The following is a 26,605-nucleotide window of genomic DNA, read 5'->3' as shown; positions in this document are numbered from 1 at the left end:
AACTTCTGGCAACACCACGGACACATTGAGTCTATGTGAGGTCCTCACGAATCGATCAGTTCAACCTAACCTAACCAAAAAACAAACTCTGCATTATTATAAACATATGCTTAGCGAACACTATACCCATTAACCGAATGAGGTAGTGACTTCACCACCTGTAAAAAACTTAAAAAAACAGCGTAGGACTAATGAAATGTGTAAGTCTCCCGTGAAGTGCAACAAGCTGTCGTACGTTATTACTCATATTAGAAGAAAGTGCACAAAAAAGAATTGAACAAAAATAAAAGTGATCAGAAGTAACGTAGAAAAGGAGCTATCCATAAGTTATGTGACGCTCCTAAAGGCGGCGGGGAGAGGGTCTAGGTCAGCGTCACGCTTTATAGATGTGGGGTTTGAACAAGCGCCTCCGTGCGTTAGATAGAAAAGAAGCGATATTCGCGGTAGGTAGTTTATGGATCTTTCCAAAAATCTTACATAATGTACAAAGAGAAAGTGGGATTGGGCCTGATTCCATGGGGTCTTCTCTTTGCGGTACCATGATTTAACTCCAAATGACATGTCATCAAGTTTTTTACATTAGATTATGTCACCCTCACTAAAGTGACAGATTCCCAAAGTTTTTTTTAAGCAACCCTAAAAGCCTGAATCCAGGGCACAGATACAAGAAAAAGAAAAACTACAAAGTTGAACCCTCCGACTAATGTAAATACTCAGAAACCAAATACCTGCTAGATTTAGACCAAATGTATCAAAAAAATAAAAAAAATAAATAAATAAATAAGCGAGATGTTCAACGAATCTTGGACAAACAGATATACATTATTCCGAAAGTTTTTCTAAATAAGTTTTAGTAAATGATTTTATTGCATTAAAAAATGTTTTACTACCAGAAGCTTTATTGTACAATAAATATACGTGTGGAAAAAAAATCCTCCAAAATAAAATTACTGCTTTACAAACATACAGTTTTTAATTAAATATGTATATATATATGTTTGTTGATAATAATAATAAAATATTAGAAGTAAATAAATAATTCAAAACTAATACATAATGTTACGATATTTATAAACTTTCAAACAAACTATACATTTTCTTACAAAAACAAAGTATTTATTGTCAATTCTGTTTTTGAAAATAAAAACTTCGTTATTTAATAAAAGTTTGTTTTTATCTACATATATATGTATATGTAATTAATTCATAAAACAATTGGCAACGTGAGAAAAAAATTCCAAAACTTTGTAGACAATTTGTGTTTCTAGCTTAACAAATAAAATTATGCTTTTTTTCAAAGTAAGCAGCAAATATTTTAGCTACCGACCTAGTGGCGAATAAGAAGCGCCTTAAGTAAGATTATTTGCTTTCTACAATTCGATATCGAACAAAAACGCGTGTAAAATAATCGTTTTCGCTTTGCATAACACAAAATGTAGATGGCATCGTAGCCAAAGTTCGATAAAACTTTTCGATACGTAATTAGCTACCGAATTGCATATTCGTATGTTGAACATTTATGGTTTTGTGATTATTTAACGAATGATTTCTTTTTAATAAAAAGTTAGAAAAATATACACTGTTTACCATAGAAAATTGTTTGACTGGTTCAAAGTCATTTCTGAGCACTTTTTGAAATATGAAAACTGGAGTACTCATCAAGATATGGAAAATAAAACGGCTTCGTCGAGTGTTCGATATCGAATTGATGTATCGAATCAACAAGTGTTGACTATCGAATGATGAACATTTCTGCGTTAACCACATAACTACACTTTTTGAGAAAGTCGGTTTCTTATGTGAAAATACTCATAAGATGAGAGTTTTCCAAAACACTTACCACCACAGTTTTAATTAGATAATCGATTGTAAATAAGAGTCCCAGTTTTATTAAGGGCAGCGTCAGATATAACTTACGCCACACTATTACTTTGACAAATGAAAGCTTCAAAGCGATTAGCACAAAACTATGCCACAATGAAACGCCAAAGCACAATGTTTGCAGTAGTTAAAATAACATTGAAACATATTTTATATTTATTTTAGTTGTAAGAAATATTTTTGAGTGATCTGTTGTTGTTTATTTTATTCTGAAACTTGAAAAATGCTGCTAATAATAGTAACATAAAATAAAGTGAAGTCAAAGTTATCAAATGTTAAGGGTCTGGCAAAATTGACATAGTCATAACGCCATATTCATAAACACATTTTTACTTATCCATATCAATGGGCATCAGTTATTGGTGCCTTACCCTAAAAATTGTAAAATTTTCATAACACTGAAGAAACGCAAAAAATTACAAACATATTGGTGGGCTATGGTATGGTTATGGCTAGGGCGTTATGGTATGGCATTCTGCTAACTTTCACGAAATTCGTATGCCTTAACTTTATTGTGAAAGTTAAAGTTGTAAGCAAAGTTCTATCTGACGTCGACTTTAGGTTCTTCATTTACCAAGTATCTAAATTTTTTGTATGCAACACGCAAGTTATTGAGTTAGTTTTTTCGATTCCCCGAAATACTTTATCAACGGTGAAACGTGATTAACGTAGAAACAGGACGCATTGTATATGCGTTTGGTTCTTTGTTGACAAAATATTTGTAGATAAATTATGGAATAATTTAAAATTTGATAATTTTCCAAATTCCCAGAATAAGTGGTCAGTGAAAATATACAAGTTTTTTACTATGTATGCGTTAAAAGTTAAAATTTGCTTTAAAATTATCTGGTAGAAAGCAAACAACTTGGCTATTTTAAATTAATACTCGAATAAGGGGTCGAACGAATCGATTAGTATTTAAAGTATAAAAAAGTTTAATGTATAGGTATGTGCATTAACCTGGGTCGATTTGTATGGACGAAAGTGAACCGATATGGCGCAATCGATTTTTCGATAGGATTTGGGCTCAGGAAAAAAGGTTTCACTACGCATACCCAAAAAAATAATTTTCGAGCCTGCGAAAAAAATGGGGAAAGGGTAAATTTTTCGACCAAGTTAATCGATGGCGCGATATTTTTTAATAAATCGACCCAGTTTAATGTGCATATTTGGATTCTCGATCTCACTCGCCTAGAAAAATGCGAATAGCACAAAAAGAAATATATACAAAGTCGTATGCCAATCTATAAATATTTAGAGGTTGCGCAAGAAACCTGAAGTCCTGAGAAAGGACGAATTTTAAACATTTCAAGTTTTCATATTTTATTTATCTTAGAAACGTGTACTACTTTTCAAAGCAATTTATATTCTTTGCTTTTTTAAAATGATTACAATCTTAGAAATCGGCCCATTAATAACAGAGATACAGACTAAAATATAATATATGTATGTAATTGAAAAAAATTTCTTCATTCATTGTATAGAATGCACACCCATCACGAGAAAAATTCTGAGAAGTCGAAAGCGTTTTGAAACTTTCACACTGTTGAAAGTCTAACTGAATGAGCTACAAGCCTGCATACTCGAAAAATTTCTAAAAATTTATAATAGAAAGTTGAAAATTTTGTGCGCACTTCAAACCTTGGCATCTTTTTTTTTATTATTTGACCAATTTTTTTAATTTAAATGCGTAAGTGAGAGAAAATTCCGCCCACAGAAAATGCATTACGTAGGACCAAAGATACTTACAAATTCGGCTCTTTTATAATTTCAAGCTTCTTGCGCAACCGCTAACTCTTTTTTGATTGGCCTAAAACTTTGCACATATGTACAAATTTCAAGGCTATTTCAATATTTCTGGAGGGTGAGATCGACAATCGGAACACTTTGGAAAATAAAGGCCACCCTTATGTGCATATGTAAAGTTTAACTGTTATATTTACACGATGTGTAAGATAGCTTCTTTCAAAACATTACATCGTGTATTGTGGCTTGTTTCTTTTTCTACCGACATATTTTCTACATACATATTTATAAATTTACATATATACATATATCATAGAGCTACAGCTTACAAAATAATGATTTTTAATAGTTGTTAAGTGCGTAAACTGCTTCAAAAATAGTACCAATACAAGTACAAGTACCTAGATACTTACAAATACATAAGTAGTATATGAATTAAGTACGGTACATGTATGCAAGTACGTAAGAAGTATTATTTATTAATGAATCAGAAACAATATTATAATCACGTGAATAGGCCGGCTCCGGGTTGAACCCGAATTAAAAAAACACTTTGTACCAATCAACTAAAAGACTAACCGATGGGATCTCTCCCCTAAACCGGATAACCTGTAATAACAGCGCGACTGTACAGGTAAATTTTATAAGTGTAATCAATAAGATCTGCAATTTTTGTGCGTTAGCGTTTTATTATAAAACTAAACCCATACAAAGTTGCTGAGAAAGCTTTTGCACCTTTAAGAAAATCAGAATATGTGGCTTTCCGGCAAAACCGAAAACGTCACTTTTTTTTACAGAGTTAGTGCGCGATTCGATATTTTTAAATTTTACCAACTCAGTGGTTTCCCGGCGCAAAAAAAAATAAATTTAAACGGAAATATTATAAAAAGTCATTAAAGTTTGCAACTTTTGACAAAGGCTGATTTTCTCGCAAACATCTGTAACGGTTATTCCGAGAGGCCGCAGAAAGATGCAGTACAAAGCCGTCTATAAGTAAAAAGTGAAGCTACAAAACTAAAACCAGGAAATAGACAGATCTATTAACATTTCCTTCTCAAATGAGGCCATAGAACAATGGGATATAAATATATACTTATGTATGTACGTCAGCCGAAAGCCTTCGTTGCTAGCGCTGCATTTAATTATCTTAATATATAAAAATCACGTGTCACTATGTTTGGCGCAAATGGACTCTTAAACTACTGAACCGATTTTGAATTTGTTTTGCACCCCGTATGTAGTTTGATCTAATATAGGATAGGTTATATCTCAGTTTATAGTCGCAATATTATTTTATTGCAAATTTTTTTATTTGCTTATACGTAATAATAAAATGTTACGTATACGCACCGGCACTCACATTTTCAGGGGTGCGGATATACCTCCGTGTAATTGGTTGGTGTTTAATTAAACAACGTGCTTATCAATAAAAAATATTATAGCAAATGATATCAAGTATAGCACATCACCAGGCCCACCGAGAGGGTGGGGGGAGGGGGTTTCTGAGGGGGCCCGCGATTTAGAGGTACTATGAAATTTTTTTTAATTCAGGAGAGTCTTTAGTTGTTCTATGTGCAATTTTTAAGCCGAATTTCAAAAGCAACGAAAATCTGCATTTCGTTTTAATATTATAGTGAAGTGTGAAAAATAAAAATCTATATATATTAAACTGACTCCGAGGGGGACTCGGACTGGGACTGGAATAAAATACATACCACCCTCTGGGACAGGCAATAAGGGATGCAGAAGAATGAGTAGGAATTGAGAGAAGAGAAAAGAGGGAAGGAGATTAAACTGTGACAATAATTACAATTCTTCGTCCTATGTATATATCGATGGCAGAGTGAAAATCACCCTATCTCAGATACGAGTTTGAAAACGGCCGGGCTAAGAATGTTTTATTTTTCAAAAACGTCCTATTTCAGAATTTGACTGAAAAACGTACAATTTGCCCAAAAAGAAAGTTTATAAACATATTCGCAAAAACGAATTACAAAAAAAAAAAAACTCAGTAAAATATGGGACTTTCCCTATATAATTCCATATTTTGTGCTTCGTTTTTTCGGATATGTTTATCCGTTCCTTTTATTCACTTTTACCCCCTAACTCTGTGTTCTGTCAAAACTGATAAATAATACAATTATATGTACATCCATCTATACAATTTATAAAGGTTAACAATTTTAAAGAGCACATAATAAGGCGGTTAAAATAAATAGATTTTCATTGCCTAGCCGTTAATTTATCGTTTGAAGGAAAATGATTTTCGATCTGTGATTTTGTATTGAAAATTCCTACAACCAGTGTAAGTTCTCCCTCAGTAAAACCAAGCGCCAAATTTAGAACTTGAAATTTTATTTAATCAAATTTTAATAGATGCGTTTCTGATGCTTTAATTTTATCCGGCACTGTACTTAGGAGCGCATCACGATGTTAGGAGTAAAAATATTGGAAAATGTGCTCCACAGTGTTTGAACACTTACAAATAAATTTCCGGCAGCAAAAGCAGCGAAATTGGGGTTTTTCCTAATTTCTCACCGTCGTAAATACTACGAAGATAGTAAACTATTTACTCCGATTATGATACACGAATGATATCTATCTGAATCTATTCACACGTTATTCAAAATGGCTTAAATGAAGGCTGCCGGCTTTACGAAAACTTCGATAAAATCTAAACTGTGTCAGACCGGTTAATGCCTTCTTCTGACGTATTGTGTCCGGAGTGAATAGCTTTACAACAAATCAATGGTCGAGAAATAGATAAGTTATAAAGATAAGACCAATTATGCTATTTTTATAGAGTACTGAAAACTTGTATCTACAATTTGTGAAATCTTAACAAAGTAAAAATTCGAGTCCCGGAGTTCACATTTTCAACTTTTTTTTTTGTGATAGGCTCTAACGTACTTACAAGCACATAATATTGGCTGCGATTGGTTTGTCAAGCTAATGATTTGTAAAAGATTCGGTTTGTAGTTAAGATCAAACATTTTTGAAAAAAATGTGTTCGTAAGTTAAGACGCCAACCGTGGTGTGATGGTAGCGTGCTCCGCCTATCACACCGTATGCTCTGGGTTCAACTCCCGGACAAAGCAACATCAAAATTTTAGAAATAAGATTTTTCAATTAGAAGAAAATTTTTCTAAGCGGGGTCGCCCCTCGGCAGTGTCTGGCAAGCGCTCCGATTGTATTTCTGCCATGAAAAGCTCTCAGTGAAAACTCATCTGCCTTGCAGATGCCGTTCGGAGTCGGCATAAAACATGTAGGTCCCGTCCGGCCAATTTGTAGGGAAAAATCAAGAGGAGTACGACGCAAAATGGAAGAGAAGCTCGGCCTTAGATCTCTTCGGAGGTTATCGCGCCTTACATTTATTTTTTTTTTAAGTTAAGACGAAGATTAAGAAAATGGAGTTAGTCGGAGTCAAAGATCGTCTACCTCCGTGAATATAATATTTCATTCTTTATATTCTTAGTAATTGCAAGTACCGTACTTGTTCCTAGAACGGGCTTAAATATGGACTTATACATATATTTGTAGTTCTTAGGTACTGGTATTTAAACTTGTGTTGATACTTACTTTTTAAAGTCCTGATATGTTAGCACATCGATTTGTTTGCTACAATACTCGAATGATGTTTCGAAACTAAAACATATTAACTGTTCTAAACCACAAGTAATCTTCCCTCAAGACAGTTTCATCTAGAAAAGCTTGCGGAAAACTATCTTTGGTTTAGACTAGCAATAAACATATTTTTTGTATTTAAATATCTATTTAATATAAGGTTAAATGTATATTAGCAGTATTTCGAATTAATACAAAACAAATATCAAATCTTAAAAAAATTATATATACACGTCATTTGGGGAAACAGGATTTTTGTGCCGTGTTTGGTTTTTGAATTTGTTTTTACGTTTATGTTTTTTATATTGTTTTGGATAAAAAAAATAACCACAAAACACTTTATGCCGGATCGTCGTGTTTTATATAATTGGTTTTCGTTCTTTTGATTGCTTCGAATTACCTTTTTTGTTTTTTGTTTTTGGAAACCGATTATTTATGAAGTGTATGAGAGTAAGTCAACAACAGAGAAACAAAAAATAATAATTACGTGAATATTTTTCTATATACATATATGCACTAAATAATTTACCTTAAAAGCTAAAGAAAAAGTTAATTGCTTTGCGTATCCCTAAACGAACTCAATGTGTCCTTTGTAATTTCGCAGTGATTTGTACAAAAAAAAGCATATTCTGGTGGAGATTTAATAAAATTGTTTGCGATATGAACACGTTATTGAAATTTATTTTGAATTGCAATAATTGAAATAGGAATACTTCATACAGCCATTAAAACCAGTGACTATTTTCTAAAAAAAAGATACAAATGCCTTGTGTAAATTGCTGTAAATTGGAACGATTTTCCGTCATCACTTGTAATTTTTTTGAAAAATTACACTGAAGATGGCACAACGCCGTAACTGTGTTTCCTTCAAACAAAATTTGACAACAGTAGACGGAAAATCGTTCCAATATCCATTAATTATACACCCTGTTGGAAAATCAAAAAAAAAAAAAAAAGAATCAGTCTTATGTAAACCTTCCAGTGTAAAAAGTAGCGAAGTAAACGCTAATGCTACTTAAATTAATAAGAAGAATAATTTCGCCTAAACTTAGCGCTAATGATTTTCAAGCCGACTTTCACTTCTAACTTGTAGATTGTTACCTAAAGTTCCTAAAAATCTACTTGCTCTCTTTTAAGGCACTAGAATTTTCGTTGATAAGCCATTCATAGCCGTGCACTCACTCAGAGGGGGTACCGCCAACTGCTTCGGGGCGGTTGCTGCTAAATTAAACTTTTTAAACTTGATTTTACTAACTGCCAATGCGTAAGAACTCAAAATCTGCATGCTATGCGAGGAGAAAACACACTATACCATATGATACATCATATCCCTAATTTCAGTTTTATAAACTTAAATAGTGTTTTTCAACCAGGTTAGCTATTTTGGGGACCACAAAGTCACCCATCTAATATATATCCCTAAAAGGTAGTAATACCTTACGTTTTTTTTTATTTAAATACTAATCGATTCATTATGGGCATAAATATAGTCAAATTGAAACATACATGTGTATGTAAATGGTCAAATATGTCGTGGTTGGGCTACTTAAGTACATCTTTTTAAAGATTTATTTATTTGTGGTTCAGTTCCTAAAAAGTCGTAAATTAATGCTTCGACAAAATGTAATAATGCATTAAATTAGAAATAAATATGTCTAAAAAGTAACTATAAAAGCACAGAAACGACGAGTATTAAGGAAAAACTACATTGTACATATGCAATTTACTAAAAAATAAACATAAGAAGAATGTTTTTTTAAAGAGTTTTTACAGCATGCAGAGAACCATATAGAAAATAGTAAAGAAAAGGGGTGAGACGAAGAATCGCACTTTGTATGCGTAATATTTAATTAAGAATGGTAAAATGCAAAAACTAAGAAAAGAGTGATGAGAGAAAGTACCGCCAAATGTGGCAATTGCCTAAATTCGCGCTAAACCCAGCCAGCAACTCATTTTGAAGCCCCATTTTGAGGTGGCGAGTAAAACAAATCGCTTAAATGACGTCAGCTTATTACAAAAATAAAAATATAAAACTTATAACACAGTGTTGTTTTTTGTTTTCACTTTTGCGTATAAAAACCAATAAACACAACAAAAAGAAGAACAAGCGAAAAATAATATATATATAAATTATACTACTAATTCAGAGTTGAAAGAAAGAAGAGATCAGACACGTAGTATTTCGAGTGCGTGAGCGCAAGTCTCATATTTATTTACTTTTTTCTCTTAAAAAATGCGAACAAAGTACAATATTTTATCTTTAATTAAAATTAATTATTGTGAAGTTATAATTAAAACAACAACTTATTTATTATATTAAAATAATCGATTTATCGGTAACTAAACAAGTATGCAATTAAATAGAATACTAAAAATAAAAATAATTACAATTTGTAGATTGTTAAAATAAAATTTAACTATATATTATTACAAAACTTATTACTCTAAAATTAAGCTGACAACACAAGAAGGGGTGTACTGAAATCATGTAGCAACAAATATTAAAAGTGTTTAAAAAAGAGAGAGAAAGTCATATTCAAAACTAAGAATAGTTTGCACTTATGTATATTCAAAAAAAAAAATAAAAATAGTAAACCGATTTATCAAATTGCAAACTGTATATAAATGCTTTGCGAATTTAGCATAGCTTAAATGCTGTCAAACTCATTACTAAATACAATTTTAAAAACGCATTAGCTATCGTTTCTTTTTTCTTTCTTTCTCTTGCAATTTCTAATTTTATACAGCAATAATTATGATAACGATTAACGTTTAAATTAATTAATTAACAATAAAAAAATATTTGCATGTATCTATGTAGTATAAAGTTGTAGAAAAGTATACATTTATTCCGCTAGCACAAAAACAACGTTAAAAGTAATTATAAAAGTACTTAAAATAGTAGCAGACGTAGCACATTTCTAAGGAACTTCCACTAACTTAAATGTATTACGCTTAAATTATGCATCCAACATTTTTGTATTTTGAATGTATGCGCTTACGTGGATTTGTAAATGTTGTGGTTGTGTGTGTGTGGGTGTATGTGGCATTTTAAGGAAATACGATGACGTTGTTTACATATGTATGTGTGTATGTAGATACAAACGAAATTACAGTTCTAATTATGCTTGTAATGCGTGAAAATGTGATTTATGATCATCGATCGAGTTTAGCATGTGTCTATGTGTGTGTGTGTGTATGTATGCACTAGTATGTATGGATACAATAAATCTTTTAACTGCCTTGAACTATGTATGTAATTCTAATTAAGCATTTAAATATTTCAGTTTGTTTGTTGTTGCATTATTTATGATATTTTTATACATTAAGCTTATACACTGGTTGCTGTGATTTTTGTTGCAGTTGTTTTTGTTGTTTTATAAATGTTGTTGATGCACTATAGTTTTTTATTTACTTTTTTCTTGTAATAAATTTTGTTGAAATGAATTTCTCACCTGGTAAATTTTGTAGCGGCTTGGCGTGCTGGGTGCCACGAGCGCTGGGACGCATTTGTCCCACCCCACGGACCCCCCCGGTTGCTGCCTGAGCCCCCTGAGCGGTAGCCCCCCGTTGAACTGCCACCGCCGCCGCCGCCACCCCCGCCACTTGAGGGCCCCCCTGACGGTTGATGTTGCCACGGAGCCCAACGGCTCGGCCACGCGTGGCCGTGATTCCACGTCCACGACCAACCCCCTGTTGTTGTTGTTGTTGATGATATACGTATAGTTGTTGGTAGTTTTTATTTTTGTTGTAGTTGTTGGTTTTGTGATAAAAGTATGTCGTAATGTTTGTATATTTATGTGTATTCAAGTGTAATTGTTGTGTAAGATATGTAAAGTTTCGTGTTGTTATTGTTTATTGTGTATTTATGCAGGTGAATGAGGTTGGTTATTCGGTTTTGCAGGTTTAACGAGATTCATCAGATTTAGTAAATAATAAATTCGATTGCGCCATGACATAAGTTGGTTGATTGGACGATTGGTTGTTTGATTGATGTTTCAATTGGTTGTTTTCGGGCAATTAGTTTGTATATTTACGTTATGTGTAAAACGAGCGTAGTCATTTCGGTTGCCACAAATATTAAATATTACAGATCATATTCACATATTCATTACATAAATTTGAAATACATGAATCATTAGGATCATACAGCCAAATTTAACAATACAATGTTTGGTTTTTTTTGGACAATGATGGAATGGTAGGGTTTTAGTAAAAAATTTTTTTGTTTTTGGTTTCCCGGATATGTTTGGTGGGTGGTTTCCAATGATTAAATATTTATGGGGATTTTTTAAATTTTCCGGCATATATAAGGGAGATTTTTGTTATAAATAAGTATTTTTTCGAATGAGAAAATACAAATGTATTTATTCAGAAAATATTTAATTTAAAACAAAGGGTTGTGGTTGCATTTTTTTTTTTAATTTTGCAGGTGTACGCGTTTTGTTTCATATTTTCATTCACATATGTGGGAGTGATTTGTAAGTTTTGTTTTGTATTTGGTATTTGTGATTTGACGAACATATATATAATTTTTTTAAGATGATATATTTGGATTTTTTACCGAACATAAAAAAGAAAAAAGAAAGAAAAGAAAAAATCGAAATTAACGCGTTAGATCTTTATGTATAAAAATTAATTATAATGAAAAATAATGTATTCATAAAAACTTGTGAAAGGTATAAAAGCTTAAACCTAATAAAATTTAAAGCGATTTAGTATGCACTTGAAAATATGTAATTTTGTGTAATGCAAAATATAAAAAATATTTTTGATTTTTGTCCTATCGCTAACATCTATGTACATATGTGTGTACACTTAGATTCAAATGTAAAGAGGCTAACAGAGTCCCTAATTTCAACGAAATAACAATTGCTGAATATATATGCTTAAAATTAGCTTTTTAACTATCGTAATATTAACAGCAGATCCTCTCAAAGTTTTTAAATTTATAGAATTAATGACTTGTTTTATGCAGGCAGTTAAAGAAAGAAATTAAAAATCGTATAGCGAAGAAAAATAAATTGTTCCTTGAAATTTGGCCGAATTAGCTAAAACTAATAAATTCGTTTCTTTTTAAGATACCAGGGGGGAATTCTTATTAAAACGTATGAACGTTAATTTCACTTATCATTTCACAAAACAAGAATTCCCCATAGGTCTTCTACTTAAAATATGAACTTTTGTTTATATAAATTTTCTTAATCGTTATGAAAGATTTTTATTAATCCGGCCCAATGTATGTGAATACCTAACTCTTCTAGTTTTGCGATTGACATATTAGTTATAAGATTTCTTACAATACGTTGGACTTCAGATATATTTCCAAATAAAGGAAAAAAATATTACTAGGTCATTTCATAATGTAGTTATGTAAATATCTTTAGTAAAATATGCTCTAATTTGTTTGACATAGGATAGCTAAATGAACCAAAAAAGCTTAAGGTTAGTCAGCTTATGTTTGGGACGGCAGCATTAAGCACTTAAAAAATAATTATAATTATAAAGTAATAAATTAATAAAAGCAAATGAAAAATAGTGGAAAACTTAAGCGTTATGTCTGTATATAGGTATTTTAGTTATTTGTTCAATACTTACAGCACTTTAAACAAAAAATACCACCAAAATTCGAAATTATACTTTTTGAAAGTAATGTACAAAAATTTGGTTGATTTTTAGACCTAATTGCAGAACGGAGGGTTAACTTTTTTACAACACAGTTACCGGACATGAGGGGTTAAGCTCATAGATTTTTGAATTTTACTCTGAGCTAAAAAAAATAGCTTGCCGTTCTACAAGTGGGCCTTATAAGATTAGACGTTTAAGTTATCATAACTTGTGAACAATGTTTTTTCGAATTCTGTACTAATTTTGTTCCTCACTGTATGTGTTTGAATACTAAGGAGTTCTGACAGGATGTTGATTCAAAATTTTTTAAACAAAAGAGCATATACAAATCTGTGGCTTACCGGCATAACCAAAAAGGTCACTAACTCGACAAAACCCATCCTGTAGTTTTGAAATGAATTGAAAAAAATCAGAAGTGGAATTAAGTAAAAAAAGCAGAAGTGGAATTACATAAAAAAATTCAGAAATGGAAATAAACAATACCAGTAACTCAAAAATTCAAGGGGTTCTCATTGGTAAGTTAGTGAACGAGGATATGTTAATACATATCTTGCAAACTTTCCTTAGTATTCAAAATACATCAAAAATATATAATCTTAGAGCACACTTTATTCAGCTCATTTTGTAAACTATTTTTTTTTTTACATAAACAGTTGTTGGTCTATATCAAATATTTAGCACCAACTACTAAGTAATGGAAGCAATGTTAAACATTATAATTACCTATTAAATAAATTAAGTAAACATATCAGCATTAAAGCGTTTCTAAATTGATTAAAACAATAAGCAATTAAAATAAAATAATCAAAAATAAAAAATAAATAAAAAGCATGGTTGAACAGAAAAATATTTTATGTTGTGGTGGGTTTTTTGTTAATAATATTGCTGGGCTTCAATGAAAGTTAGGATGTGTATTAACTTGGTATTAATAATAAGCTCGATGTTGCAATGAAATATTCAATAATATATGGGAGAATTTTGTCTATGGTGAATTATTTAGTTGCATACTGTACTATTTTTAATGACGGATTAACACTCATGGGACGGACTTTCAACATAAAAAAATAATAAATAAAATTTTTAAAATAAATATCCGAAACATATGTTAGTGAACGTATTATTGTAATACGAGGTTTATAAAAGTATCCCTGAAAGCGTAACTGAGGCCAAAATTTTGATGCCATTTAGTGGCAGTCTCAAGATTTTCGATGATGTCTTCGCACTGTCCTTGCAGATGTCGTAATTTGGAATGTAATAAGTGTGATCATGTAGGACGTTTACTTTATCCGTTTGTATATACTTTGAGTTTTTTGTTTTAAATAAGGTGTAAGCCAAATATCATAGTGTGCGTACAAGTAAATTAAAAGCGTGAAAAGAAAAATAAAATTATATTAAATAAAAATACAAATGGATTTAATGCCAAGAAACTATAAGCGCATCTACTAGGCGTTTGAAGAAGGAATATAGATTTTAAACACAAGTTAAATTGGTCTCTCGATTTAACTACCTACAGCAGTAAGCGAATACAACAAATGTATACCATTTTTATTTTAAAATACCAAACAGTTTTTTAACCTTTGAAGTGTAAACATTTGAAGTAGTGGTAGGTGTTTGAGTGACTGAAGTTATTTTAAAATAGTAGGGCTTGTGATAGTGGAAAAAGTATTTCTTAATAATAGTAGTAGCAAGTAGTAGTAGAAGAATGTAAGACCCACCACATTATTTCTGGCTGTTCTCTGCAGTCCACCAGCGGGTCCACCAGTTGGCAATGGTGTTACACCGCTCGGTGGATAATCAAAGAAGTACTCTCCATCATAGGTGCGATAAAATTCGTCATAATAGGTGTCATTGTAGCCGCCACGATAATCCGAATAACCGTAAAAGTCGTAATCATAATCTATAAATTGGGAAAAATTTTGCTGTGGTATTCTTTTCGTGCTTCTTTCAACTTTTTCTTCTAAAAATTATTAAGAAAGGTTGACCAAATTTCGAAAATTACAAAACCACAAATTAGATCAAACAAAAAGTTAATAATTGAACAATTTAGACAAATTAAATTTAAATAATATGTATATGCATGTCTAAACAAAAGTTTATAGCAAAAGCCTCCTAATTAGGTAAAAACAATATTGCCTATACATATATAAATTATAAACCATTTGCTTTTAAGATAAATCTGTTAAAAAAATAAAAAATACAATGATGCATATTTGGCATTGCGATGTTAGCGACAGTTCTTAGAGAATGTAACCCGCTAAAGTATTTTCTACAATATTTATAATCTTATCCGTGATTTTAACGGCATGAGTATGAGAGAAACTCATGAGCTCTACACAGATATGGACAAACTACAACGAATGAAGGCCCAAAATATAGACGATCCGGCCCAGCAAATATTCTTTTCGGCAACCATATTTGGAAGAAGAGGACGCAGGAGGCCTTCAATGTGTTGATAGGGACAGGTCAGTTATCGCGAAACAGTGATGACTGGCGTGACTTGTTACGCAACGGCGAATAATTGCCAGGCGGTTAGCGCCAATTTATAGTGGTTTTAATACCTCGCAAGAGATTAAGATCCAGTCTATTTATCAATCTTTGGCCCCACTTAAAACTTTTCTTACTAATTTCATTTCGACTTTGTAGAACAGCTGTTAAAGCAGATAAGTTTTTTCTGAGAAGCCGAAAACACTGTGGGCTTTCGAAACCATTCGCCAAACTTTTTAATAAAACTTATTAACGTTACTATCGGTATGGTAGGTCGGAACATTACCTCGGCGGCTGGTATTAATATTATGCATAATTTAAATTTTTCCTATTTTAAATTCTGAATTTAAACAATTCATAGTCATATAGAATTTCGATTAAAGAAAATTACAATTATTAAAAATTCTTCCACAAAAACAATTATTAAAAATATTAAAAAAAAATCCCACATGGAGGCCTTCAATTTTTGCAAACATTTTCTAGACATATTGGCTTGGGAGCACACTCTTCTTGATATATTGTATCGGGGACATCTTCCTTGCCAAACTCTACTGGCTATATTACCCATTACCGTCAAAATAAAACCAAATTGTAACGAATCAAGGCATTGCTATAAAGTTTTGCTTAAATACAAAAAATCTGCGAACAGTATTTTGTTTTTCTTAAATCATAACTAACTACTTGAAAACATAATATACTCAAAAAAATCAAACTAAATAAATCTAAAGGTTTATACTACTGTAATTTGAGAAGAGTATTGAACTGTAGAAGTGCTGCTTCATATTGTGCTAAACAATTTATGTTTAACTATGTGGCGTACTGCAGCATGATTTTTTTTTTATCAGTGAAAAACAAACAAACCAAAAATTACAAAATAGTAGATTCGTTTAGTGTCATATTATAGAGGGTGTTGGTCCTGACGTAAGTCTGTAAGTTTATTAATGATGGCTTCCGATATAACGAAATATTGAGAGACTTCGCTGTGATTGCTCAGGAACGCTTTTCTAGTTGAGTAATTGTGGATTAGTAAAAAATCGCAAAGGTAGTGATCTACAACTACTAACTTTAATAATGAACAAAGGGGGAGGGAGGTATTTTGTGTATTAAGGGATTCTTATTTCCAATGGCCTTGGGTAAGATAAAATAACTAATTTCGCTTATAGCCTTTTGTTTTTATTCCATTTTGCCAAAGGCGTGTGATTTTTGATAGCTGTTGTTTGATGTGTAGTAAAATATGTATATGTGAGTACTATATGAATCAGATTTCAATGTAGTTGACAGAATTTTAGGTGCAGACGCTAAACGATTGAAGATGGGTTTTGCATGTAAAGCTACTTACCGTTATTACAACATCATATAGTATACCGGATGCTTAATTTTAACTAACTAACATAGAGAAATTTGCACAACATTTATTGTAATAAAAAATAATGTTTCACTAGAGCTACTAAACAATTAATTTAAAAGTTTGCGTACTATTTTTTTTTAACTGAATTATATATATATTTTTTTTAATATATATTTTAGATATTTGTGTTGTTATATGAAATGGAATAAAAACAAATTTATGCAAACGTTATAATTAGTAGCAATAGTAAAAACACCCAAAACATGCAGACAGAATAATGAAAAAGAAAGGAATTCACAAATTTTAATGGCAAAAACATCAAAGCATATTAGTTGCATAAAATTTTAAATTTATGTAAAAAACCAAATGAGAGAATAATGATATGCATTTTAAATGAATACAACATTGGTGCAAAAATAATGGAATTTGAACTGAGAATGTTTAAAAAGTAATAACTATTAACTAACATCGACTACAGGACAAGCTATTTTCGGAATGAAATTTTACTAGATACGAAGGACAATTTTGGAATTAAAAGGCTATTTGCAAAAGCTGGAAATTAAATTGGCGGTGAAAAATAGTGGATAGAATATAGACAAAGAACTTAAAACTTTAAAAAAATATTTATATAAGAAAGGGATTTTAATTGTTAGTACTAACTAAGAAAAATTATGTTGTAATAGTGGGGATATAAAAAATAAAAAACATAAAAACTTAATACTGTTTTACAAGATCTATTGGTTGTAGTTTTGAAATTTTTTTTATTTATTTCAGAGTTGAACGATTTTTAATTCTTTTTAATTTAACATCCGCTTTTAACTATGAACTCTATTTTATTATTGAGATAATTTGTCATCGAAATAATAGCTATTTTTTATTGGAATAAAATTTGAAATTGGAAATAAATAAAATGTTTTGATACGTGATTTGATCAACTCAAAAACACAGTGGCCTGCTCTATTCACGCAATATTTTAATGTGTCGCCAATCAGCATATACATACATACTTAATTACGAGTAAACTGAGTACGTTTATACATATATGATGAATTTCATATCAAATCCAATATGCGTTGAACCCGACCCCCTCAGAAATCTATGAAATTTTGCATGGGGTTACATCTTACTCACCCAAACACAACCTCATTTTTAGAAATTGCATTTTCGAAAAATTGTGGGCGTGGCAAGGTATCGAAATATCCGAAAATATCAGAAAAATGACGATAATAGGTACTTTTAAAGTGTGATTACTACGGAATGGCTTTACCGATTTCAAAGATCTTCATACCATTAGAAAGGTATTGAAATAAGCTTTCAAAAAAATTCAAGTACATTGAGCCGCCGACCTTTTCGTTGTACGTGAAGTATTCGAGCCGTTGTTTTAATGTTAGCTGGGGTGCACCCCACTGGAATAAAAATTTTTTCAGTGTATTTTTTCAAACGTGATTTTAATACCTTTCTAACGGTATAAACATTTTCGAAATCGGTTGATTAGTTTACGCGTGATATCAAAATATCAGAAAGTAACCAAGAGATGCATTTACTTAAATAAATTAAAAAAAAAGAAAAAAAAAACACCCTTCTAGTTTTCAGATATGTTATATATATTAAATCTACCTTTCTAAAAAAAAATTTTTTTTTTTAATCGCTTGGTCTTTGAAGTGTTTTCCCAGTTTGAAAAAAAAAATTTAGAAAAAAATTAAAATTTTTTTTTTCTTTCAGTGTAATATAGAATCTTTACAGTATATGTTTTCAAAGGTGATTTTAATACCTTTCTAACGGTATAAAAATTTTTCAAATTGGCTGATTAATTTACGCGTGATATCCAAATATGAGAAAGTAACCAAGAGATGCATTTACTTAAAAAAATTAAAAAAATAACCCCATTTTAGTTTTCAGATATGTTATATATATTAAATAGACCTTTCTAAAATAAAATTTTATTTTTCAAAATCGGTTGATCTTTGAAGTGTTTTTTCAGTTTTAAATGTTATTTAAAAAAAATTTTTTTTTCAGTGTACTAAAAATTTTAACAGTGTATTTTTTTGAAAGCTTATTTCAATACCTTTCTAATGGTATGAAGATCTTTGAAATCGGTAAAGCCATTCCGTAGTAATCACACTTTAAAAGTACCTATTATCGTAATTTTTCTAATATTTTCGGATATTTCGATACCTTGCCACGCCCACAATTTTTCGAAAATGCAATTTCTAAAAATGAGGTTGTGTTTGGGTGGGTAAGATGTAACCCCATGCAAAATTTCATCAAATTCTGAGGGGGTCGGGTTCAAAATGTACGTTTTTTTCAGCCTTTGATATGAAATTCATCATATGCATATTTTTATCTAGGATAGTATTTACTTGGAGGAGCATCCTGTACAGCATTGGGAGCATTATAGTATAATAATTTTGTAGAGTTAATCGAATTGATGTGGTGGGACCATAATCTATAGTGGTCTTGACTTAACAAGTGCGCGTGTTTTATAGACTATCAAAAGTTCACTTTTTTAAATTTAAGCACATAAAAGCACTTAATAAATTTATGTATAACTCACAGTTGTGTTGACTGAAATATTAGTGGCTCATTGCGATTTGCTTTTCTTAAAATTACTTCCAAGTTTAGTTGATATTTTTATTTGTTTCCTTGCCAGGTTGATAAGCTACATATGTGGTAACTGTAAACCTAAATTAAAAATATTTATTTACACAAGCACTTGTGTTATAATCCACAGTACATTGCATTGGCGTACGAGGTTATGCGATCATGAAAATAGTAGTGAAAACAAGAACAGTTATTTTATTACACAAAATATCTATTATTTATTATGTAAGGCGCGATAACCTCCGAAGAGATTTTAGGAAAAGCTACTCTCCCAATTTTCGTCGTGCTCCTTTTTAATTTTTTTTACAAATTGACGGGACGGGACCTACATGTTTTATGCCGACTCCGAACGGCATCTGCAAGGCAGATGAGTATTTACTGAGAGCTTTTCAAGGCAGAAATACACTCGGAGTGCTTGTAGAACACTGCCGAGGGGCGACCCTGCTTAGAAAATTGTCTTCTAATTGAAAAACCTTATTTCTAAAATTTTGATGTTGCTTTTCACGGGGCGTGAACACAAGATCTTTGGTGTGGTAGGTGGAACACGCTACCATTACCACACCACGATGGCCGCCAGGATATAAAACAGGGTTATTTATGATGGACCAGAGTCGACTATACAAATATATAAGGTTTGCCTTCGTCGCAAAATATTATGGAAATATCCGCAGACTGACTGATCTTCTGATTTAGATGAAAACGAGTCTATTTGACACCTTACTTCTGTTTTGTCTGGGGATACTTTTTATAAGCTTTGGAATTCAGGAAATGCTACTAAGATTATGTACCCATTTTCTGCACACCGCTATTCAAATTTTCAACAGTTGACCTTGCTGCAAGGACGTGTGATGCAATCTTTTGCAGGACGGAAATTGCTATACTGTCAGCCGGTATGTTTAATTCTGTCAAAATAAAGATTTTTCTGTCATAATAAAGCTTAATAATTCAATAAAATAAATTATTGGTATGTCTTCATTGCATGAGATGCCTGAAACGTGATGAGGAGATTTTAGGCTAAGCTTCTCTTCCAATTTGCATCGTGCTCATTATAATTTTCCTACGAATTGACAAGACAGGACCTAGTGATTTACGCCGAATCCGAACGTCATCTACAAGTCAGAGTGCTTGCAAAATCATTGCCGAGGGGGACCCCGCTTGGAAAAACTTTTGTCTAATTGAAAAAGTTCCATTCCAAAATTTCGACGTTTTTTGCCCAAGACTTGAACCCAGCATTCTCGGCCGCCGGCAATTACACACTAATATTTCAGTGATCACACCTGTATGTAAGTCAAACATAAAATCTAAAATTAATTGAGGTTCTTAATACAAAAATAGGAGCTTTTGTAATTTAAAAGAATTGTCCTTACTTTTCAATAAAGCCCACTGAAAATTAGCGGTCGATAAAACTGAATAACATAAATGAATGAATTGATGTCGAATGATTGTATTAAATTATTTACTTAAATTTTGTAACGTAATTTCTATATTTGGTAAGAAAAGTCAGTAAATTTAATACACATATGTGACCTGAAATCATGAAACGACCCTATTGTGCGAAAACAAGTTTTCGAGAAAAACGCGTTTAAAGTTTTTGTTTAGCTTGACTGTGTGTAGCGGCTGGCCGTTGTGAACGAATTTTGTAATTAAAATTTAATTAACTTCCCGATAAGCTACAAGCTTGAAACTTGAAATATATTTCAGAACCCGATGACAATGCAATAATAAGAAAAAAGCTTCGATAGGTGGCACATGGATCGAAATATTTCAAAAAATCGCATTTGTGGTCCGATTTGGCTTTAAATGCGATTTGTGAAAAAACTAACCATTGGAAAGAGCGTTAAATTTCCTATAAGAATCACTCAAAAAGTGAAGAACGATATTTTCGCATAATAGGGTCGTTTCATGATTCCAGGTCACATATGTTGAATTGCGTAGTCCTTTTCTAAACCAGATTTAATATTTACGTTTAAAATGCAAATATTTCAGTAAATATTTTCTGCTCCATTCATTTAGGCCCACTGTGCATTGGGGCCAATCTCAGAGAGCCTATTCAAGGATGACTTCAAATCGTACAAGTATATATGTATGTGATTGCATTAAATATGTTGAGATTAAAATAAAAGCCAGTTAGTAACTTTCCCTAGTGAAATAAAAGTATATTGTACGTGTTGTCTCCAATAGCTACGATTACTTAGTTTTACAAAATTGTAGGTTTTTTTAGTACATATGTCAACTGCAAATCTATCGATGCTACTACTGAGCACATTATAATTTATCATGTGTCAATATAAAACTGTTATTTCTCTTTTTAAATAGATTTTTGTTTGATATTTTTTAGAAAATGTAAAATAATACATGATATCTACGCTTGTACATATATAAAATATATATACCGTTCAATAAAGTGAATATGCATTTAGCATATATGGATAAGCTAATCATAATTGTAATAAACATGGGAAAAATCGTTATTAAACTTACCGTACTCTCGTGGAATTGGTGCACGCAGCGGTATTCGTGGACCACCAGGCAGACGCATTGGCGCAGCTAACGACAACATGTTGGGATGTGTGGGCGATAAGTTTCTGTATGGAGATAATGTTTCATAGCTAGTATGAGTAACAAATTTAGAAAGACACGACACATAAAAACACATAGGAAGCAGCGAAGCAATGGTTTCACCAATGCCAATATATATTATTTAAGTTTTTGTTTGTTTTATTGTTTTGTATTTTTGTGGTTTAAATGTTTTTTGGTTGTAATATTATTATTATTAATAATTCGTCGTAGTTGTTGGTATTTGTTAACAAGCACAAATTTTCGTTTGAGTAAGTAATTGAATGCGCAAAGAAAGAGAGAGAAAGATAAGAGAAAATTAATTAAACAATTTAATTAAAGAGAAGTACAAACGGTTCAAAATGGGAATCCAATCACTTGATGTGGTGGAAATGAATTTCGTTTTTGCTATCCAAAGCTACCGATGACAAATGGGCAGCACAAAGCCGATGTATGTAATTAAGGACTTTCTTATTATTTTTGTACATAGGTATGTTAGTAAGCTTTTAATACTTTTGAATTTTGAAACGCCAATGGTGAACGTTAATAGTGTATATGCATGTTGTAAAATCGTGTTTTTTCTATATAATAGCTTGTCGCTTGACAGCACTTACCCAACGATCCCAGGACGTCCTTGCATCATTTGCATCATACGACGTTCGCGTGCACGAAGGATTTCCTCCTTCTTCTTCTTGTCTGATGGTGGTTTAGCTAGTGAGACCTAGAATAAAAAGAATATGTTTTATACATTTCTTTATGTACACTAGTTTACTTCAATTTACCTCAATGTTAGAAGAACCGATTTCTTTGCCATTGAGACCACGCATTGCAATAACGGCACTATCACGATCCTCGAAATGCACGAAGGCATAGTCTTTTATTTTTTTAACGCGCTCAACTTTACCAAATTGTTCGAATTGCTCCTAAAATAGAGTTGTAGACAATTGTAAAACCAGTTTTTGTTTTTACTAAAAAGTATATACATACATAGAGCAAATATGGAAAATTACCTTTAGTTTCTCCTCACTAACATCCTGTGTCAAGTTCCTCACGTACAACACCTTAACCTTTGACATTGTTTGCTCGTCTGGTTCCTCTTGCGGGTCGGCCCAGTCTACAATGATATCACATCCCCAAACCTAATAGTTACGAAACAGAGAAAGAAAATATTAAACTTTCAACAGCAAAAATTCTGAGCTGGAGGTTAAATGAAATTAAATTAATGTGGGATTTGTGTGAACCTCGATCCGGAAACTTATAGGCGGCTTCAGTAAACCTATATTTTTTTTTCTACGCAAATTTAATAGAAAAATCTAGAAACAAAAAAGAAATCTATACATAAGAATTTCACACTGCCGATAGGTGTAGCTATGTGAGCTAGAAAACTTAGTTTAGAAAAATAAAAATAAAAAAGTATTTCCAAGGGGCAACAACGGATAGGAGTTGAGTTACAATATTTCTTGTACTGCAATTTGTGCTGATTTAGGGTCGAGAAAAGTCATCCATTCTCTAGCGTGCGTTGGACCATCAAAAAGATTTATCCGAAAATTTTGAGACACTTTATTTCCATAGTGTTTGTTATAATCTAGTCCCTTAAATCGGTACATAAAATAATGACCCCTTTGAGCTGAACTAAGTGTCGCTTGCTTGTTGTTGTTGTAGCAGTTCTTCGCCCCATCCAATAGGTGTGACCGATCACAAATCGTCATCAATATCCTCTAAGGGGAGTCCAAGGAAACTTGCTGTTTCAACAGGGGTGGACCATAATGGTCCATGGAGGGGTGTTAGAGGTGTTGGTTCCACAATACAGTGAGTAAGGTGCTGATATTAGGACGGTATGCACTGGGGCAGTAAGTGGCAGGAGGGATGTAGATGCTGATTTCTAGTTTTACATCGCCTGACCGGACAGAAAAGCCGTGTCGTTCTAAGACATTGTCCCTGCGGCCGATGTCGGGACCAAACATATGATATTGCACTTAGTGGTGTATGATAAACGCCGGACCGCCTCCACTTCCGCTCTTGCGATCTTTTCTGTGGACATTATATCCAGAACGGGTCTGCAGAGCAGATCTTGCTGTGAGTTTAGTATCTTGAATCGCAGCAATGCGGATGTTGTTTCGTTTCATGAAATCGACTATCTCCGTGATCATCCCAATTAATCCATTACAGTTTAAGTGCAGAATTCTGAAGTGCAGCGGGGGAGACGTCGTCACTCTAGGAGTAAGTGACGGGTGACTACGCCTGAGTTGTGAAAGGCTAGGACGCAATTGCTGTTGTGGCCCTGGGACTGGAAACAATGAAGCCCGTCGGGGGGTTTCCGTCGCGGATACCAGAACATCTAGGAAAATGGCACCGTCCAAGGCAGGAGTTGCATTGGGCGGAAGTCGCAAACATATATATTCTGTGCTGGCAAACGGTGCAAAGGTGGTAGGGACTAAGAGTCCCTAGAGGGGGAAAGAAGGCGGGAAAGAGGGGGAAAGAAGGCGGCTGATGCTAGGCATTGCTACCCACTCTACTACGGAGATTGTAATTATGAGTGGGAGCGGCCCTACGGCGCCACCAGCTCGGGTACTTGTAGTAGTAGCAGACCTAATGGAAGGTAGTGGTGGTGGCGCTAAGGCGTAGACTACGGGATGCCCTTGGTCGTGAACAGCAAGGGGCCACAAAAGATTTATAAAAGTTATGAAGATGTCGAATTTTTGGATCTAGCCCAGAACAACCTGTCGGATGCAACCATCCCCTGCACGTGACACAATGACAAGAGTATGACCGTCCTAAAAATATTCTTTTCCGGCAAACGCAATAAAACCATTTCTCAGGACAGGGGTCAGGAAATGGACCCGGATTGGGTTCGATACTTTCCCGGAGCAGGAGAGTATGGCACAGTCCCGCTGCAAGGAGCTGCTGAGAGGATGACAATTTGTGGGAGGGACACAACAAATTAAATGGGGTTGCACTGAAATGACAGTCCTTGGTCGGGAAAAAATATGAGTCGCTCCGGTAGCTAGAACATACTGCCTTGGAAAGCGTGGTGTCGCTTGCTAACATATAACCTTAACTGATTAATTGTTTTTGGACAGTATATACAACTTACCACGGCCACCGTGGTGTGATGGTAGCGTGCTCCGCCTACCACACCGTATGCCCTGGGTTCACACCCGGGCAAAGCAACATCAAAATTTTAGAAATAAGTTTTTCAATTAGAAGAAAATTTTTCTAAGCGGGGTCGCCCCTCGGCAGTGTTTGGCAAGCGCTCCGGGTGTATTTCTGCCATGAAAAGCTCTCAGTGAAAACTCATCTGCCTTGCAGATGCCGTTCGGAATCGGTATAAAACATGTAGGTCCCGTCCGGCCGATTTGTAGGGAAAATGAATAGGAGCACGACGCAAATTGGGAGAGAAGCTCGGCCTTAGATCTCTTCGGAGGTTATCGCGCCTTACATTTTTTTTTTATACAACTTACCTTAATTCTACCTGTGCCAAGTCTTCGCTTTGCCAGCGAGGCAGCTTTGTGTGATTCGTATTCAAGAAAGCAGAATCCACGATTTTTCTTTTTGTCATCTGGTGAGCTGTAAATGATCACTTCAATAAGGCCAGCTTTGTGTGTGTGCGCGCAATAATTACAGAAAAAATTTACAAAAAATGAAGAAAAAATAAATTAATGTTAACATATAGAATTATTTAGTAAATTTTAATAAAATATGGTTAGAAATTGATTGAAAAATACAACAAATATTCTTATAATATACATAAATACTTGTAGCATATATGTATGTATGTACAAGTGGAGAGAAAAGTTATTGTAAGAAAAATCAGTGAAACATAGTGTCACTTCAATCAAATTCTCTCAATTGGACTTGTTTTCTCAAATTATTAATCGTTTGATGAAGTGGGGTGTATAAATTGTGAAAATTGCACAACTTCAGACACGAGCATTTTTATGTCATACAATGCATTTTTACGTAACTTCAATGAATTAAGTTATCAAATATAATCCATAAGTTACGCACAAGTGTTGTAAAAAAATATTTGGAAATGTGCTATGCCTAAAAATCTACAACTTTTTGAATAATTTTTTTTTAAAGCAAATATTATGCTTTTATTGTTTTATGAAAAACCAATGCCAAAATTTATATACAAGTTTTTTGATTTCATTGTTAAAAATCTCCTTAAAATTTAAAACAAAAAATTGTAACAGTTGCGTAATAGATAAGTAAATCACATATACACATCTAATCAAAAAGTAGTGTAAATTAGAATCCTAATCAGGCATGCTTAACGTCACTTCGTTTCGTTTATTAACGTTAAGATCGTCAAATTAACGTTAGAAGTGACTTCGTTTCGTTTATTAACGTTGATTATCGTAACGAAATGATATCGTTTCGTTCGTTAAGCATGCCTGATCCTAATATACGCAATCAAACATAGAATTATAAACATGTATAACTTTTATTATATATCGTATATACACGCTTAAAACATAGTATGTCGTATGTATGTAATTGTTTGTGTACGTATGAATATAGATTTTATTTTAAAGCTAACGACACCAAGTATAACCATATCGTAATTCAAAGAAAAACAATATTCTTAATATAAACATATGTGCATATATAGTATGTATCTTGTATAAGACATATATACGACATATGCCAGTATGTATGTATGTATGTGAATATAATAAAAGTAAACCCTGCAAAAATCGTTGGATCATGTGGTCCACTGGAGTACTTGCCATT

The 26,605-nt window shown here is 32.7% G+C and overlaps 1 protein-coding gene across 21 annotated transcripts in view; it reads right to left on the bottom strand.

Annotated features, from left to right (window-relative positions):
* The window catches only part of Syp (Syncrip), a 329,665-nt gene that overhangs the window by 17,017 nt on the left and 286,043 nt on the right, over positions 1–26,605 (bottom strand). For 6 of the 21 annotated variants that reach the window (XM_067761460.1, XM_067761459.1, XM_067761469.1 and 3 more), the window contains exons 6-12: positions 25,330–25,463; positions 22,879–23,007; positions 22,651–22,791; positions 22,483–22,589; positions 21,794–21,921; positions 14,595–14,836; positions 10,707–10,944 (exon numbers count right to left, since the gene is read on the bottom strand). In XM_067761460.1, coding sequence (XP_067617561.1) covers positions 10,707–10,944; positions 14,595–14,836; positions 21,794–21,921; positions 22,483–22,589; positions 22,651–22,791; positions 22,879–23,007; positions 25,330–25,463 — 1,119 coding nt within the window. Of the gene's footprint in view, positions 1–9,426; positions 10,649–10,706; positions 10,945–13,756; positions 14,179–14,594; positions 14,837–21,793; positions 21,922–22,482; positions 22,590–22,650; positions 22,792–22,878; positions 23,008–25,329; positions 25,464–26,605 lie in introns of those variants that run through there. The other 15 variants (XM_067761465.1, XM_067761464.1, XM_067761468.1 and 12 more) reach the window with 10 other exon arrangements.

The sequence above is a fragment of the Eurosta solidaginis genome, chromosome 1 (genome assembly GCF_040869045.1).
Source record: "Eurosta solidaginis isolate ZX-2024a chromosome 1, ASM4086904v1, whole genome shotgun sequence".
In the NCBI taxonomy this organism is placed as follows: domain Eukaryota; kingdom Metazoa; phylum Arthropoda; class Insecta; order Diptera; family Tephritidae; genus Eurosta; species Eurosta solidaginis.
Note: the sequence above shows the minus strand (reverse complement) of the source record. Positions and strands in the feature narration are given on the sequence as shown.